The sequence below is a fragment of the Chrysemys picta genome, chromosome 2 (assembly GCF_011386835.1).
Source record: "Chrysemys picta bellii isolate R12L10 chromosome 2, ASM1138683v2, whole genome shotgun sequence".
Classification (NCBI taxonomy): Eukaryota; Metazoa; Chordata; order Testudines; family Emydidae; genus Chrysemys; species Chrysemys picta.
In genome coordinates this window covers 3,898,381-3,916,512 of record NC_088792.1, presented here as the reverse complement: position 1 = coordinate 3,916,512, position 18,132 = coordinate 3,898,381, and the positions used below count along the sequence as shown (strand labels likewise).

The 18,132-nt window shown below is 48.5% G+C and overlaps 1 protein-coding gene across 15 annotated transcripts in view; it reads left to right on the top strand.

The window, feature by feature from the left end:
- LOC101931677 (zinc finger protein 398-like) overlaps positions 1-18,132 on the top strand; it is a 77,729-nt gene that overhangs the window by 38,959 nt on the left and 20,638 nt on the right. For 11 of the 15 annotated variants that reach the window (XM_065586451.1, XM_065586456.1, XM_065586455.1 and 8 more), the window contains 2 exons: positions 290-646; positions 1,312-1,438. In XM_065586451.1, the coding sequence (XP_065442523.1) occupies positions 290-646; positions 1,312-1,438 (484 nt within the window). Of the gene's footprint in view, positions 1-289; positions 647-1,311; positions 1,439-6,048; positions 6,205-6,875; positions 6,990-7,236; positions 7,342-10,864; positions 16,699-18,132 lie in introns of those variants that run through there. The other 4 variants (XM_065586452.1, XM_065586457.1, XM_065586458.1 and 1 more) reach the window with 4 other exon arrangements.

The window sequence follows — 18,132 nt, the reverse complement described above, 5'->3', positions numbered from 1 at the left end:
CCTCATGAAAACGGAGTCGGGTTTGCGACCCACAGTTTGAGAACCGCTACACTAGTTATTTGGCTCAGTATAGGGGTAATTGGGTAAAACTGAATGGCCTTTGGTGTGCAGGAGATCAGGCTAGATAATCAAATGGTCCTTTTTTGCCCTAAAGCTTATGAATGGTCCACATTTCATATGAGTCAGACATTGTGGGGTTTCCATTTCAAATCTGCTTCAGTACAGGAAGGGAAACAGTTCTTGGGCTATTTTTCGCTGATGCTGACTTTGTTTCTCTTCATGCAAGCAGACTCCTGCTGTTCCCGAACAAACTCCCGTGAGAGAACCCCATCATCACACTACAGAGATCTCCTTGTGGACAGTAGTGGCTGCCATCCAAGCCGTGGAGAGGAAGGTGAATTCCCATGCCACGCAGTTACTGAATCTGGAGGGGAGAACAGGGACAACCGAGAAGAAGTTAACAGGCTGTGAGAGGACAGCGATGGAATTTGGTAACCAGCTGGAGAGTAAGTGGACTATTTTGGGAACTCTGATCCAGGAGAATAACTTCCTGCAGAGGAGGCTGGAGAACCTGGAGAACCTGCTGAGAAACAGGAACTTCTGGATCTTAAGACTGCCCCCAGGCACTAAGGGAGAAGTCCCCAAGGTAACAATATCCCAGCTAGTGTTGAGGGGTAGAAACTTAGGTACTGAACGGGCTTTCCTATCTTCTGATATGCAGGCCCTTTAATTCACTTCATTACACCTTAGATGCAGGGAGTGATCTTACTGGCCTCAAGGTGTCCAATAACTCACTGGCCAGACCCAGTTGGTCCAGTCGTTTGTGGATAATGTACGGGACTGAGAGTCAGGACATCTGGGCTCTGTTTCCAGCTCAGTCACTGAGTAGCTGTTCATCTCCAGCAAGTGCTGAGGTGGAAAAGTAATACTAGGAGCATACTTGTGCATCACTTCTGATGCAATTTGGTTGGAAATGATGCAAAGTGGTTGGAAACCTAGGCCAGAGCTGGCCCACCAGATGCTCTCAACAGACCACCTGCAAATGCTCCATTTGGTCAGTGGGAGGTGAGGGTGCTATGCGCTTTTCAGGAGACACATATCTTCTTGCTGAATTTGGCCCTGATTCTTCAGAGTTTCTGCTAAAATTAGTGCTCTGCTCTTGGTGAATCTAAGAGCACAGCACAAGATGCATTCCCTGCCATAAGGATCTCCTCCAAAACCTATGGAAGTCCGTGGCATTCACTTGAGTGAGCTTTGGGTCAGGTCCTTATAGTCTAAGAAAGAAGTTTATTATAACCCTTATGATTCCAGGTGCCGGTGACATTTGATGACGTCTCAGTTTATTTTAACGAGCAGGAGTGGGAGAACTTAGAGGAATGGCAGAAAGAGCTTTACAAGAATGTGATGAAGGGGAACTATGAGACCCTGATCTCTCTGGGTAAGGATCAGTTTTCATAAGAACGGCCAGACTGTGTCGGAACAAAGGTCCATCTAGCCCAGTATCCTGTCTTCCAACAGTGGCCAATGCCAGGTGCCCCAGAGGGAATGAACAGAACAGGGAATCACCAAGTGATCCATCCCCTGTTGCCCATTCCCAGCTTTTGGCAAACAGAGGCTAGGGACACCATCCCTGCCCAGCCTGGCTAATAGCTATTGATCCTGGCTAATAGCCATTTTACTCTCTGATTAGAAACAGTTCCTACTCTGGTTCCCGTTGCAGGTTATTCTCCAGTTTCTTTAATTTCCAGTGGATCACTACTTCCCAGAGCATTTGCAATAGACCACTCATACCATACGCCCTCCTATTTAAAACTAAATTGGAAACTGCAGATACAGATCTGGTCCAGTGCTTCCTAGCTGCAGATAACTGTTGTAGTTACATGTTGCAGAGTATGTGAGTAGCCTGTTCATAGCAGTGATGCCGCTCTTATTCTAATACCTAGTTTTCCCAAACCCTTTGAAGCATGTTGAATGTCTCCCATTGACTTGAGAGGCCTTCAGACAGGACTGGCTTTAGCAAGTGCGGGGTCCGATTCCTGGGGCGGCACTTCGGATTGCCAGCTGGGGGAGGGGGGTCCATGGGACTTGCCGCGCTCCGGACGGTGCTCTGGCCAGGAGAGCGGGGCCCCCGAAGACGACCGCCGCCGGGGTGAGTGCGTGGGGCCCTCTTAGGTGTGGGGCCCGATTCCAGGGAATCGGGCAAATTGGCCTAAAGCCGGCCCTGCCTTCAGATCAGGTTCAGCAAGTTTAAGTGACTTGTCAGGTCATGAAGGGAGTCTGTGGCAGAGCCAGGAATTGAACCCAGGTGTGCTGAGTAGCAGGCCAGTGCCTGAATTACAAGACCCTCCTTCGTTTCCTTAACGAGCCAGATCACCCCATCCTATGGTAAAATCAGACTTCTGCTGATTTAAAATCTCCGTCCTACCATTGTATCGGCTAGTTCTTTGAGTGTATGTCCATAGGGTGCTGCACTGTAGGATGCACACACACCATGCGCTCTTGACTGGAGACTACCAAGCACTGTCTGCAGGCCCATGCCTGCCAGAGTGGCGCCTTCAAATGATGGGATATAGGGGGGCGCAGACCTGCTGCCACTCGGTTCCTTCTCAACCGCCTGTGGCTCGAGATGGAGTGGTTGCATGTCCGCTGGTTCTCGGCTTCCTGCCTTTCTCAATATAGTGATTTATTCTTCGTTTTTTTCCTATGTTTGTGTAGTTCTTTTATTTCTGCTTTTAGTTTTAATACTTCTGTGTTTAGAAGGAAGATTATCCCCTCCCCTTCTTCTTTCTATCGTCCACTTTGGTCCATTAACCTTCTGCATTATGCCAAAGATCCCGGGGTTTAAGTCCTGCCAAACCTGCCACAGGTCTTTTCCCTGTAGTGACAGATTCGAGTTGCTTTGGAGACAGCCACATTCTGTCAAGGTGTAAAATCAGTTCCGGGTTTAAAGGCAGGTCTCGGAAAGACAGAGAGGCTAGACTGAAGCTCCTTCTAATGGAATGCTCACTAGCCCCAGTGGGGCCTGCCTCCTCTTCCGTCCTCTCATGGATTGGTTACTGGTTAAAAGATGGGAAACAAAGGGTAGGAATAAATGGTCAGTTTTCAGAACGGAGAGAGGTAAATAGTGGTGTCCCCCAGGAGTCTGTATCGGGCCCAGTCCTATTCAACATATTCATAAATGATCTGGAAAAATGGGTAAACAGTGAAGTGGCAAAATTTGCAGATGATACAAAATTACTCAAGATAGTTAAGTCCCAGGCAGACTGCAAAAAGCTACAAAAGGATCTCTCAAAACTGGGTGACTGGGCAACAAAATGTCAGATGAAATTCAGTGTTGATAAATGTAAGGTAATGCACATTGGAAAACATAATCCCAACTGTACATACAAAATTATGGGGTCTAAATTATCTGTTACCACTCAAGAAAGAGATCTTGGAGTGATTGTGGATAGTTCTCTGACAAAATCTACTCAGTGTGCAGCGGCAGTCAAAAAAGCAAACAGAATGTTGGGAATCATTAAGAAGGGGATAGCTAATAATACACTCCGACTGTCTAATGGTTGCAATTCAACTTGTTTAGAACCCGCTGCGATGCGGGCCCCTCACAGAGTGACAGCACACTCCCCCTGGACCTCAGTCCACAGCTATCGTTCTGCTGAAAGACATTCCCATACCAGAAATGTGTAGGACTACCACTTGGTCTTCCATTCCCATCTTTGCCAAGCATTCCGCCATCTTACCTACTTCTAGGGATGATACTACCTTTGGTGACGCAGTCCTCCGAACCATCTTGGACTTGCCTCCCCGTTGAGTTACTGCTTGGGAGTCTCCTCTGGTGGAGCACCCATAGGGACATATGCACTCAAAGGAGGAGGAGAGGTTACTTACCTTATAGGACCTTGAGTTCTTTGAGATGCTTTGTCCCTATGGTTGCTCCACCTTCCTTCCCCTCGGCTGTAGAGGCTCTGCTAGGTGGTAGAGAAGGAACTGAGTGGCAACGAGTCCACTCCTCCTTATAGGCTTTTGTTTGGAGGCATGAGGGGCTGCTCTGCGCAGGCCTGCAGACACTGCTTTGCTGTCTCTCATTGAGAGCACATGGCTGTGCACGTGTAACCTAGTGCCTAAAAAACTCCAACTCCCGTAGAAAAGCAGCTGGAGACAGAGTTCAGTCTAAGGCTTTTCAGCAAGGATTGCACAGGGACAACCTCCCCACATTCAAGTCCCCAAAAGAACAAAAGGAATGAACTTAATTAAGTACCAACATTATAATTCTTATGATAAAGAAACATAGTGAATAATAATAACTTAATATCTACAACATAACATGGCAACTTTATAATCCACATACACTGTCTTCACAGTTATGCATAAACAGAAATAAAGAAAACAAATTCAACAGCTCCGCCTCCACAGAAAGACAGTGAGAGGAAACTCAAAGTTCCCAAAGTTTAGGTTGAATTCACCTGAGTCTGAATCTTTGACCACCAAATCTGTACAGTCTGCGAGTCAAAAGCATCATCTTCCCTCCACTTGCTGGTGGGAATCTTCAGTTGGAATCCAGGCAGACTCTTCATCTTCCTCTGCTGAAATCACGGCTAGCCAGTCAGCGGCCTGATTAACCCACCACTCAGTTACGTGTCTAGATTGAAAACAAACCCTGTTACAAGAAAATGCAAAATATAAATGACTCTTTCCCCAGGATCAAATTTAAAGAAAAGCTGGGGAATCATACTAGTTGAGTTAATGTAATTAAAACACTTTGGATAAAATCAATACAACATTCACAGTATACAATTACAATAAAATAAATTACTTTTCCTTCCCAATTTCCCCTTTTTTTAATTAATACTGGCTATGCTTCCCTGTTGTCGGGTTAACAACATCACTAACCTGCTGCAAAATGATTCAGAGTTAGGGAAAACAACCTGCTTTCTGCTCCTGGGGTCAGCTTCTCCCAACCCACGCAGGGCACATGGCAGCTGTTTTGAAAAAGGCCCTGCCTGCTCGCCCTCCTGGTGTCTAACCTCAGCAACAGGGAACCTATTGGAGCAGACCCAAAACTACCACACCCAATTCCAGAAACTTCTGGATGTGGAGTTCTAAATCTGCCTAGCAACAATGACCCCGGAAAAACTTATTCCTCTCCCCTCCCCTCATAGATCTCTTAAAGCAGTGGTTCTCAACCGATTCACCAGTGTGGGCCACATATGTAGAATCACAGAATATCAGGGTTGGAAGGGACCTCAGGAGGTCATCTAGTCCAACCCCCTGCTCAAAGCAGGACCAACCCCAACTAAATCATCCCAGCCAGGGCTTTGTCAAGCCGGGCCTTAAAAACCTCCAAGGAAGGAGATTCCACCACCTCCCTAGGTAACGCATTCCAGTGAAAAGAGAACAGGAGTACTTGTGGCACCTTAGAGACTAACAAATTTATTAGAGCATAAGCTTTCGTGGACTACAGCCCTAGTGAAATAGTGTTTCCTAATATCCAACCTAGACCTCTCTCACTGCAACTTGAGACCATATGTAGTTCTCTATATGTTATGTGAGCCACATCCACGCAATATATAAACTATCTGTATGGCCCTCGGAATGTCACATGGGCCACAGCTGTGTGCTGATTGGGCTGCGGGTTAAGATCCACTGTCTTAGAGATATCTCCCTCTTAGGCAAGTTGGTTACACGCGCATCTTATGGTGAGCATACCCATAGGGATAAAACATCTCGAAGAACTCAAGTTACCGTAAGGTAAGTAAGCTCTCCTTTTGTGTCACCTGGTAATATAGCATTGAACATTCTTCCCTGAACTGGCTCTGGCATATCAACTCCCCTTCTATGCGGCAACCCCCTGCTCTTCTGCTGGGGAGCACACCCGACCGCCACAAGGAATGGTATCTTTTTACAGGATCCTTATTAGGTATTGGCCTCCTTTCAGATCTGTCGTCAGCTCCAGCGAGAGAAGGGGAGCTGGTTTAAAATCATTTAGCATTATTTGCAATGAATATTAATAGGCCATGATGTTCCCTTAACATCTGCTACCATGAACAGACTACGCTGTTTCTAAGCCAGACGTTTTATCCCGCATTGAACGAGGGGAGGAGCCGTGTGTTGGGGATCAGCGGGAATCCCTGGAAGGATTGGAGGAAAGAGACCAGAAGAAGGAAGGGCTGGTGGAAAGAGAAATCCCTGTGGACCCCGGCGCAGGTGAGTGCTACCAAGTATCACAAACCCACACGTCCACTGTAAGGGCTTGAAAGTGCAGGGTTTGGGTGAGGGCTGGGAGAGTCGTCGGCAGAGCTGCGGAGCCCAGCGCTTTGTTACTCATCATCCAGCAAGCTGAAGGAAGAGGAGAGGAGCGGGGCTGCAGGCCAGTGAGCCACGAAGCGCCCTGTGCTCAGCATATGAGGCACTGAACTCCCTGTTGGAAGTGCAGCTCCAGAGTGCACTCAGGTGAACTGCTCTTCCTGGCTGGCAATAGGAGTCTCTCAGAGCCCTCAAAGTACCTGCCAGGCACGTCGTTTTCTTGAACTGGATTTGCACTTTAAAACCTACATGTCAGCCACGCCCCGTCTCAGCCCCTGCCACGCCCCCTTTTCACCCTAATCCCCGCCCAGGCAGAAGTGAACCCACTGAGACAAGAGGATGAAAAGTGGGCACGGAAGGGGCAGCTGTGTGGCCCTGCAGGCAACAATATTACAGGAGTGTGGGGATTCCTCAGGCTCCCCCGGGAAAAGCAATCCATTTCCTAGCAGAGATCTGCTTTCCTGAGGATCACCAGTCCTGCCTCTGTTCAGCTCAGGTTTAAAATCACATGTAAGTGCCTGGTGAATATGAATAAAACATTCCTTTCCCCTCCTCTCTATCTTCATGAATAGGCCAGGCCATTTCCAACCCTGACATCCTGCCCCAGGCTGAAGGAGGGGAGGAGCCGTGTATCAGGGCCCAGGGGGGTTCGCCGGCCAGAAAAATTCCCCTGGAGCCCAGCGCAGGTGAGCAGAGGGTTCGAACTCGGACTCAGTGAGGGGAGTGAACAGCCCCGGCCCATCAACTTGTATAACCGCATCTGTCTGGATGTGTTTGCTCGTCTGTTTTTCCTTCTCTCCACAAAATGTCACTGATCCTTCCACCCATCCCAGACAGCTCCAGCCCCAAACCCTTTGCACAAAGAGGTCAATAGGTGTTGGTAAAACCCATTCTGATTTGTTTCTGTGTCTCATTAACATCATCAATCACCAGGTTCCACATCTGCCACTTCACCCTGGATCAAAGGAGAGGAAGAGCTGGATGCTGGGGACCAGCAGGAATTGGGGGAAGGAAGAATTCTCACAGGCTCCCGCATGGGTGAGCAATGGCTGGCTGCCCTTGTGCAAAGCTCCCATTGGCTCTGAGGGGGAGTGGGTGTGACGGGTTGCCCCCCCGCTCTGGGGTGCCACCTGATGTACTGGGGTACCATTGCGCCTGCCTGACCCACCAGCCTGGGTTCCCTTAACCCTGTACTGCTATGCAGCCTGTCAAGCCCTTCCCCAGGCTTCAGGCTGCACTTTACCAGCCCGCATACGGGTAAGGACACCCCCAGGTGCAGAAACACAGACCTGGAGATCAGCTCTGCATGGGAAGGCTCAGCTAAGGAACTGCCCAGTTACTCGAGTACCCACCCCCCTCTGGAGTGTAAACCCAAAAGAACTGTACAGCGTAAGTTCATAAAATTCACTCTCTCCCTCAATGTAGAGGGAGAGATGCCCAGCTTTTTGCCCCCCAGTTATGAAATCCACAAACTGGTTTTAGAGAAAAAAAAATTTAACAACTAGAAAAGATAGATTTGAAGCGATTATAAGTGATAGCAAATAGACCAAAGCACATCACCTTCGTAAATAAACAAAAAACGCAAACTGAGTTTCAAACACTAGATAGGTAGGATATAAATTAGCAAATTCTCACCCTGAGTGATAAACAGGCTGGCAGATTCTTAAGGCACATGTTGCCTTGGCTTGCCCAGGTTTTCATACTCAGGCTAAAAATCCTTCTAGCCTGGGACCATCACTTCCCACAGTTCAGTCCTTGCCCCCCAGGTGTTTCCAGGGGTGGTGGTGTTGCAGGGAGAGTGAGGTACCATCATGATGTCATTGTCCCCCTTTTATATCTTCTCCCCACTTGCTAGAAAGCTCTTTTCCTGTGACTTGGGTCAAAGAGTTCCTGTTGTACAGTGCTATCTCCAAGAAGATTCTATTGTACACAGTTCCTGGGGTAGTCTCTGTGTTTGTGTGCATTTCCTCAATAATCCATTAACATTGTTTGGCCTTTTTACTGTTGTACCTGAAAGGCTGCTTGTGGGTGTTTTCAACCCCCCAACATGTCTCAGTAACACATACATAGCCAAACTTCATAACTTCACATACAACAATAGCACATACAATCCAATGAGATAGTAATGTCTAGCAGATGAAGACTTTTAGAGTGATACCTCACAAGACATACTTTGTACAAAAGATATCCTAACTGCATGATAGTGGTGAATATTGAAGTGTCAGGGTGTCCCAGTGGAGCTCTAAGGGATTGAAGCACCTCAAAGGAGGTGAGTGGAATAGGTACTTGCAGCTCCTCAGAGCTCCTCCGCCTCTGTGTGCTGTTACCTGTTCTAAGTGATCATTGATTGTTGTTTGTATTGCAGTCCCGAATCAGGGCCCCGTTGTGCTAGCTGCTGTATGAACACAGAACAAAAAGACAATCTCTCCCCCAAAGAGTTTACAGTCTAACAGTAGTAGGCATCCTTCAGTTTTGGGAGCCCATGAGTGTGGGCCCCTGAGAAGTAAAGAATTTACTCAGTTGGTTTTATGGCTGAAGAGACCCACTTGAGAGAGAGAATCTCTGCCGCATCTGTCACATTTAAATGACTCTTTGGGCTCATTGGCACAATGTCGAGCAGTTTGTTGTACCTTGGTTCTTGCCACTCTCAACACTTGTAAGGTTTTTTCATTTGGGTCTCTCTTGTAGTTGGTTTGGGGTGTGCGTTTATCTTCTATAACTGGTGTCAACACACTGGAATATGCATCAAACCAGTCATTGGTCTTGTTTTCCTTCTTCCTAAAGACACAGAGCTGCACCGTAGATTGTGTTCTTCAGTTGCTCCCACTTCAGCTGGGCACTTGTGGCCCAATCACTGCTATCAAGGGCTTGTTGTAGTACAGGGGTTGGCAACCTACGGCACGCGTGCCAAACACAGCACGCGAGCCGATTTTGAGTGGCACACTGCCTTCCCGGTGAGAGGAGGAGGAAGAGGGGCTGGAAAGCGCCACGCTGGGAGAAGAAACGGGGGAGGGGTGGAGCTTGGCTGCTGCAGGACCAAGCTTCTGCCTCCTGCCCCCGCAAGGGAGAGCGGTGGGGGGGTGTCCCGGCCCCCTGCCCCACTCAGACCCCCCCCCGCCCACCGCTCTCCCCTGCAGGGGCAGGAGGCAGAAGCTTGGTCCGGCGGCAGCCAAGCTCCCTCCCTCCACCGTTTCTTCCCACAACGTGGTGCATTCCGGCCCCTCCTCCTCCCAGAGGAGCAGAGCCGAGCGCAGCGTGCTCGCTGCTCCGTAGAGGAGGCAGAGAGAGGTGGGGAAGGGGGTGGAACAGGGCATATCCCTTCCAGCCCCCTGCCTTGGGCCACTCAGGGCAGGGAGCACCACAGCCCTCTGCCCTGAACCCCCCCACCCCAACACATACTCATCCCTCTGCCCTGAACCCCCCCACCCAGCCTTGTGCCCTGCACCTCCACACACCCCGAACCCTCTGCCCTGAACCCCCCCCACACCCAGCCTTGTGCCCTGCACCTCTACCCCCCCAGCCCTCTGCCCTGAAACCCTCCCCCACACCCAGCCTTGTGCCCTGCACCTCCACCCCCCCCGCCCTCTGCCCTGACCTCGAGTCCCCCCCCCCAACACCCAGCCCTCTGCCCTGACCTCGAGTCCCCCCCCCAACACCCAGCCCTCTGCCCTGAACCCCCCACACCCAGCGGGCTGAGCAGGCTGGCGGCGTAAGATCAGCATTTTAATTTAATTTTAAATGAAGCTTCTTAAACATTTTGAAAACCTTGTTTACTTTACATACAACAATAGTTTAGTTATATAATATAGATTTAGAGAGAGACACCGTCTAAAAAAACGTTAAAATATATTACCGGCACACGAAACCTTTAATTAAAGTGAATAAATGAAGACTCGGCACACCACTTCTGAAAGGTTGCCTACCCCTGTTGTTGTATGTTCTTGCACTGCTGTGACTTTTCTTGGTCCGCTATGGTACTAAGGTTAATACGAAGTCATCCTTTTACTTTAGATCTGTGTATTTTCTTTAGTTTAAGTCTGATCTTGCTGCATACCAGAGTGTGGTCTGTGTTGCAATCGGCATTTTGATAACTGTGGGTAATGAGGACAATGTTAAGGTTGGCATGCCTTGTGATGATAAGATCCAGTTGATGCCAGTGGCCAGATCTGGGATGTTTCCAAGACACTTTGTGTTGCAACTTTGTCTGGAAGAATAAGTTTGTTACACAGAGATAATAGGAATAAAATTCTAGCAGTCTCTGACCATTTACATTCATCTTACCAGTTCCGTGTTGACCAAGACAGTTGGTCCATGCTTTACGATCAGCTCCCACCCTTGCATTAAGTCCCCTAGCAGGAAAACATATTTGTGTTTCAGAATCCTGCTGATGGTGGTGTTCAACTGGTCGTAGAACTGGTCCTTGATGTCAGAAGACGAGGAGAGTGTTGGGGCATACACACTCACAAGGTTGACTGGGCCCTCAGATGTGAACAAGTGTGGTGCCAAAATTCTCTCTGATCCATTTGTAGGTGGCTCAGTCATCCCCAAAAGTGAGTTCTTGATGGCAAATCCAACTCCGTGCTCTCGTGTTTCTTCTGCACTTTTCCCCTGCCAGATAAATGTGTAGTCTTTTTCTCTGAGAGATCTGCTTGATGCTAGCCGAGTTTCTTGGAGGGATGTGATATCCACGTTGAGTTGTTTCAGCTCGTCGTTGATCACGCCAGTTTTACGTGCATCGTTGATCTGTTGAAGGTCCTCAGGCAATCCAGTTATGGTACAAACGTTCCAGCACCCTATCTTTAAGGATGTTTTCTTTCTTTTACTTGATTTGCCTGGTGCATTGGTCATAGGCAACTTGTCAAGTTATAAAATTCTAAGCTCCAAGCACCCATTTGAAGCAGGCAGACTGTGGCAGGACAACACCCTATTGTCTGGGGGCTACCCAGTTTTATAGCGGGCAGTTGTTGTTCAGTAAGATACGATGATCTCTGCCACCATCAGAGACTGCTGCTGGCACTCAATTCTACGCCAATAGAGTAAGAGCTTAGAACCGGTGACTGCTGCCTCCCGAGTTGTGTCGACGCTCGAGGCGAAGCTGGAGTACCTCATCCAGGGCCCAAGCCTGAGAAAATGATATGGAGGCCCTGAGTTGCCCATGCATCAGGACCCCGCTCTCGGTGTCACTGGTAAAATCCAGAGGAGAGGAAGACCCAATACGTCTGGTACCCAATCTGCTGCAGGAGTTGCTGGAAAGATACTAAAATATTAGTTCCTGACCGCCTTTGGGGCTCCACTCCAGATTTTCTATCTGAGTTTACTCGCATAGACTTACATTCTCCCGAATTCACCCACAAGGCAGTGGGGCTTTTCTGTTAGGGTTTGCTCCCTTAGCCTTATGCCCTCCCAAACTACCCACAAAGCAGTGGGTTTGATGAGCCGCAAGTAGTACCATCTACTCTCATTACGGTAGCAGGCATAGCCTGACCTGATGCTTACAGTCTAATAACCCCATTGTAACTGTATGGCCATTACATGATGGTGGATGTCAGTCACAGCTCCCACCCCGTGTGACTAATGGGGGCAGTTGATCCTGTCTTTCTGAGTGTTTGATGTGATGCAGAAGAATGGGGCCCCTCCTTTACCCTGCCCCCATGCCTTCTGTGGGGGAAAGTTTACCCCTTGACACCCAGCTTGGAGGGGTGGTTTCAGGATCATAACATCAGTCGTGCTGTGATGCAGGAGGTGTGTAGGCTAGAAGTGTCATGACATCCAACCCAAATTGTGCGGTCTAGCACATAAGATTTCAAGCCAAGTCGAGCCTGTCATAACTATAAAGGGAAGGGTAATAGCTGTCCTGTGTACAGTACTATAAATCCCTCCTGGCCAGAGACTCCAAAATCCTTTTCCCTGTAAAGGGTTAAGAAGCTCAGGTAACCTGGCTGGCATCTGACCTAAAGGACCAATAAGGGGACAAGATACTTTCAAATCTTGGGGGGGGAAGGCTTTTGTTTGTGTTCTTTGTTTGGGAGTGTGTTCGTTCTCCGGGAATGAGAGGGACCAGACATCAATCCAGGTTCTCCACATCTTTCTAAACAAGCCTCTCCTATTTCAAACTTGTAAGTAAATAGCCAGGCAAGGCGTGTTAGTTTTCCTTTGTTTTTCTCAACTTGTGAATGTACCTTTTACTAGAGTGTTTATCTTTGTTTGCTGTACTTTGAACCTGAGACTAGAGGGGAGTCCTCTGAGCTCTTTAAGTTTGATTACCCTGTAAGGTTAATTTCCATACTGATTTTACAGAGATGATTTTTACCTTTTTCTTTAATTAAAAACCTTCTTTTTAAGAACCTGATTGATTTTTCCTTGTTTTAGATCCAAAGGGGTTTTGGATCTTGATTCACCAGGAGTTGGTGGGAGGAAGGAGGGGAATGGTTAATTTCTCCTTGTTTTAAGATCCAAGGGGTTTTGGATTTGTTTTCACCAGGGATTTGGTGAGGGTTTTGCAGTCTATTCCCAGGGAGGGAATCCATTGATGGTGGCAGCCGAACCAGAGCTAAGCTGGTAGTTAAGCTTAGAAGTTTTTCATGCAGGCCCCTACATTTGTACCCTAAAGTTCAAAGTGGGGATCTCAGTCCTGACATGGTGAATAGCGGTGGGATCATTTTAAACCCAAAAGCCAGTGAGATTTTTTTTTCCTTCTAGCTGCTTGGAAAGCCGAGCTGGAAGTAGATAGATGCATATCTTATCTCTCCTTGCCTGAAGGCAGAGGTGTTAAGTTTTTTTTACAGGTCCTTTGTTAAGAGAAGGGTTCAATTAGCAAATGACTGGTAAAAGGTATTTACAAGCTGAATTGTTTTTTTTTTTTCTTTTTACATCCTCGGGAGTAGCTAGTTAGAAAGTTACTGTTAACTCTGCAGCAGCCAGAGCTGAGAGCTTCCCAGTTTGTCAACTGCAAAGGGGGTGACCCAGCACAAGAAAACAGGAAAATGACTACCAAAGAAGAAAAAGCCAAAGAGGAGGCCCACAAGAGAGAGAGAGAGCTGAGAGACAGAGAGGAGAAAGCCAAAGAGGAGGCCCACAAGAGAGAGATGGAGATAAAAGAAAGAGAAGAAAAAGCCAAAAAGGAGGCCCATGAAAGAGAGATGGAGCTGGAAAAAGCCAAAGAGGAGGCTCACAAGAGAACTATGGAGCTGAAAGAAAAAGAGATGAAGATGAAAGAGAAAGAGATGGAGCTGAAAGAAAAAGAGATGGAGGAGAGAGAAAAAGAAAGGAAGCATGAACTGGAAGTAGCAAAGGCTAAGCAGGATGCACCAGCCAATGCTAACAACCCCCCTCCAGGTACCACTTCCCATCCCAGAAAATTCCCCATCTACAAGGCAGGCGATGATACTGAGGCCTTCTTAGAAAATTTTGAAAGGGCCTGCCTTGGATACAGCATCACTGCAGACCAGTACATGGTAGAGCTGAGGCCGCAGCTTAGTGGACCCTTAGCAGAGGTGGCGGCTGAAATGCCTAAGGAACACATGAACAGTTATGAACTTTTTAAAAACAAGGCCAGACTCAGAATGGGGCTAACACCCGAGCATGCCCGTCAGCGGTTCAGAGCCCTAAAGTGGAAACCGGATGTGTCATTTACCCGTCATGCCTACCACATTGACAAAAATTGTGATGCCTGGGTATCAGGAGCAAATGTTAAATCTCTGGAAGATCTGCTTTCCCTAGTAAAAATGGAGCAGTTTTTAGAGGGTGTTCCTGAGGAAATAGAAAGGTACATCCTAGATAGGAAGCCCAAAACTGTAACTGAGGCGGGGGAGATTGGAGCCCAATGGGTGGAGGTGGCAGAAAAGAAAAAAACTAGTAGCAGTTGGAGCGAATATCAGAAGGGGCAAGCCGAAACAAAACCTTACCACCGGGGACAACCCAAGGCCCCACCCACATCCCAAGGGAAACCCCGGATGCCTTCTCACCCCACCACACCAGTCTCCACCAACCAACCTCGTCCCGGTGATACCTTAGCAGGGCGATGTTTTAAATGTAATGGACTGGGACATATAAAGGCTCACTGCCCCAAGAACCCCAACCGATTACAGTTCATTACACCCCAATCACACCAAAGATCCCCAAACCCAGATGCCTCTCTCATACCCTCGGAGCGAAGGGAAACCTTGAGAGTGGGCGGAAAGAAGGTTACCGCTTGGAGGGACACTGGGGCTCAAGTGTCAACTATCCACCAATCCCTAGTGGACCCCAAACTCATCAACCCAGAGGCTACAGTGACAATTCAACCCTTCGTGTCACAGTCTGTAACCTTGCCTACAGCCACGTTGCATGTCCAGTACAAGGGCTGGTCAGGAATGTGGACTTTTGCAGTCTATGACAATTATCCCATTCCCATGCTGCTGGGGGAAGACTTGGCCAACCATGTGAAGCTAGCCAAGAGGGTGGGAATAGTCACCCGCAGCCAGGCTAAGCAAGCTTTCACCCCCATCCCTGTTCCTGAGCCGTCCACCAGGGCCCCGTCTGTGTTACCGGAGACCCAGACAAAGGTGGTGGAACTGGATCCCCTGCCAACGACTGCAACAGCCGTAGTGGATCCAATCCCAGAGACCCAGCCACAGCCAGTCCCAGAACCGGAACTGGCAACGCAACCAGCACCAGAACCATTGCCAGCCCTGAGTCCAGCGCTTGCAAACCCGTCTACAACTCCAATGCCAGAGGGCACCAGCGAGCCTGACCTGGCAGAAGCAGCAGATAACCCTACCCAAGAGGCTCAGCCAGAGCCTGAGTTACCACATAGTGCACCAGCGGACAGCGGTTCACAGTCAATGGAAACAGCCCCAGCACCTGCATCACTTCCAGAGGGACCAAGCCCCAGTCCACAGTCCAAGGAGGAACTGATGTCTCCAGCATCAAGGGAACAGTTCCAGGCCGAGCAGGAAGCAGATGACAGCCTTCAAAAAGCTTGGGCGGCGGCGCGGAGCACCCCACCGCCTCTCAGCTCTTCTAACCGATCCCGGTTTGTTGTAGAACAAGGACTTTTATACAAGGAGACTCTTTCTGGTGGGCACCAGGAAGACTGGCATCCTCAAAGGCAGTTGGTAGTTCCCACTAAGTATCGGGTAAAGCTCTTGAGCTTAGCCCATGATCATCCCAGTGGCCATTCTGGGGTGAACAGAACCAAAGACCGGTTGGGGAAGTCCTTCCACTGGGAGGGAATGGGCAAGGACGTTGCTAATTATGTCCGGTCTTGTGAGGTGTGCCAACGAGTGGGAAAACCCCAAGACCAGGTTAAAGCCCCTCTCCAGCCACTACCCATAATTGAGGTCCCATTTCAGCGCGTAGCTGTGGATATTCTGGGTCCTTTCCCAAAGAAGACACCCAGAGGAAAGCAGTACGTACTGACTTTCATGGATTTTGCTACCCGATGGCCGGAAGCAGTACCCTTAAGCAACACCAGGGCTAAAAGTGTGTGCCAGGCATTAACAGACATTTTTGCCAGGGTAGGTTGGCCCTCCGACATCCTTACAGATTCGGGAACTAACTTCCTGGCAGGAACCATGGAAAACCTGTGGGAAGCTCATGGGGTGAATCACTTGGTTGCCACCCCTTACCACCATGAAACCAATGGCCTGGTGGAGAGGTTTAATGGAACTTTGGGGGCCATGATACGTAAATTTGTAAATGAACACTCCAATGATTGGGACCTCGTGTTGCAGCAGTTGCTTTTTGCCTACAGGGCTGTACCACATCCCAGCTTAGGGTTTTCACCATTTGAACTTGTGTATGGCCGCGAGGTTAAGGGGCCATTACAGTTGGTGAAGCAGCAATGGGAGGGGTTTACACCTTCTCCAGGAACAAACATTCTAGACTTTGTAAGCAACCTACAAAACACCCTCCGACATTCTTTAGCCCTTGCTAAAGAAAACCTAAAGGATGCTCAGGAAGAGCAAAAGGCCTGGTATGATAAGCATTCCAGAGAACGGTCCTTCAAAGTAGGAGACCAAGTCATGGTCTTAAAGGCAATCCAGGCCCATAAAATGGAAGCGTCGTGGGAAGGACCATTCACGGTCCAGGAGCGCCTAGGAGCTGTTAACTATCTCATAGCCTCCCCCACCTCCAACATAAAGCCTAAGGTATACCATGTTAATTCTCTTAAGCCCTTTTTTTCCAGAGAATTAAACGTTTGCCAGTTTACAGCCCAGGAAACAGATGACGCGGAGTGGCCTGAAGGTGTCTACTACGAAGGAAAAAAGGATGGTGGCGTGGAAGAGGTGAACCTCTCCATGACCCTTGGACGTCTGCAGCGACAGCAGATCAAGGAGCTGTGCACAAGCTTTGCACCAATTTTCTCAGCCACTCCAGGATGGACCGAACGGGCATACCACTCCATTGACACAGGTAATGCTCACCCTATTAGAACCCCACCCTACCGGGAGTCACCTCATGCCAAAACGGCTATACAAAGGGAGATCCAGGACATGCTACAGATGGGTATAATCCGCCCCTCTAAGAGTGCATGGGCATCTCCAGTGGTTCTAGTTCCCAAACCAGATGGGGAAATACGCTTTTGCGTGGACTACCGTAAGCTAAATGCTGTAACTCGTCCTGACAACTATCCAATGCCACGCACAGATGAGCTATTGGAGAAATTGGGACATGCCCAATTCATCTCTACTTTAGACTTAACCAAGGGGTACTGGCAAGTACCACTAGATGAACCCGCTAAGGAAAGGTCAGCCTTCGTCACCCAGGCAGGGGTGTATGAATTCAATGTACTCCCTTTCGGGTTGCGAAATGCACCCGCCACCTTCCAAAGACTTGTAGATGGTCTCCTAGCGGGATTGGGAGAATCTGCAGTTGCCTACCTCGATGATGTGGCCATTTTTTCTGATTCATGGGCAGAGCACATGGAGCACCTGGAAAAAGTTTTCGAGCGCATTCAGCAGGCAGGACTAACTGTTAAGGCTAAAAAGTGTCAAATAGGCCAAAACAGAGTGACTTACCTGGGGCACCAGGTGGGTCAAGGAACTATAAATCCCATACAGGCCAAAGTGGATGCTATCCAAAAGTGGCCGGTTCCAAAGTCTAAGAAACAGGTCCAATCCTTCTTAGGCTTGGCTGGATATTATAGGCGATTTGTACCCCACTACAGCCAAATCGCCGCCCCGCTGACAGACCTAACCAGAAAGAAACAGCCAAATGCAGTTCAGTGGACTAATGAGTGTCAAAAGGCCTTTAACCAGCTTAAGGCAACACTCATGTCTGACCCTGTGCTAAGGGCCCCAGACTTTGACAAACCGTTCCAAGTAACCACAGATGCGTCCGAGCGAGGCGTGGGAGCAGTTTTAATGCAGGAAGGACCGGATCAAGAATTCCATCCTGTCGTATTTCTCAGTAAGAAACTGTCTGAGAGGGAAAGCCATTGGTCAATCAGCGAAAAGGAATGCTATGCCATTGTGTACGCGCTGGAAAAGCTACGCCCATATGTTTGGGGACGGCGTTTCCAACTACAAACAGACCATGCTGCGCTACAGTGGCTTCATACCGCCAAGGGAAATAACAAAAAACTTCTTCGGTGGAGTTTAGCTCTCCAAGATTTTGATTTTGAAATACAACACATTTCGGGAGCTTCTAACAAAGTGGCTGATGCACTCTCCCGGGAAAGTTTCCCAGAGTTAACTGGTTAACAATTGTTTTTGGAATGAAACTTATTGTTAGTTTTTATATAATCAGTAGTATGTCTAAAGGTACATGTGTCTTATTAACTCTGTTTTCTCCTAAAACTCCAGGAAGAAATCACAGCCAGTGTGGAACCGAACATCCAACACTATC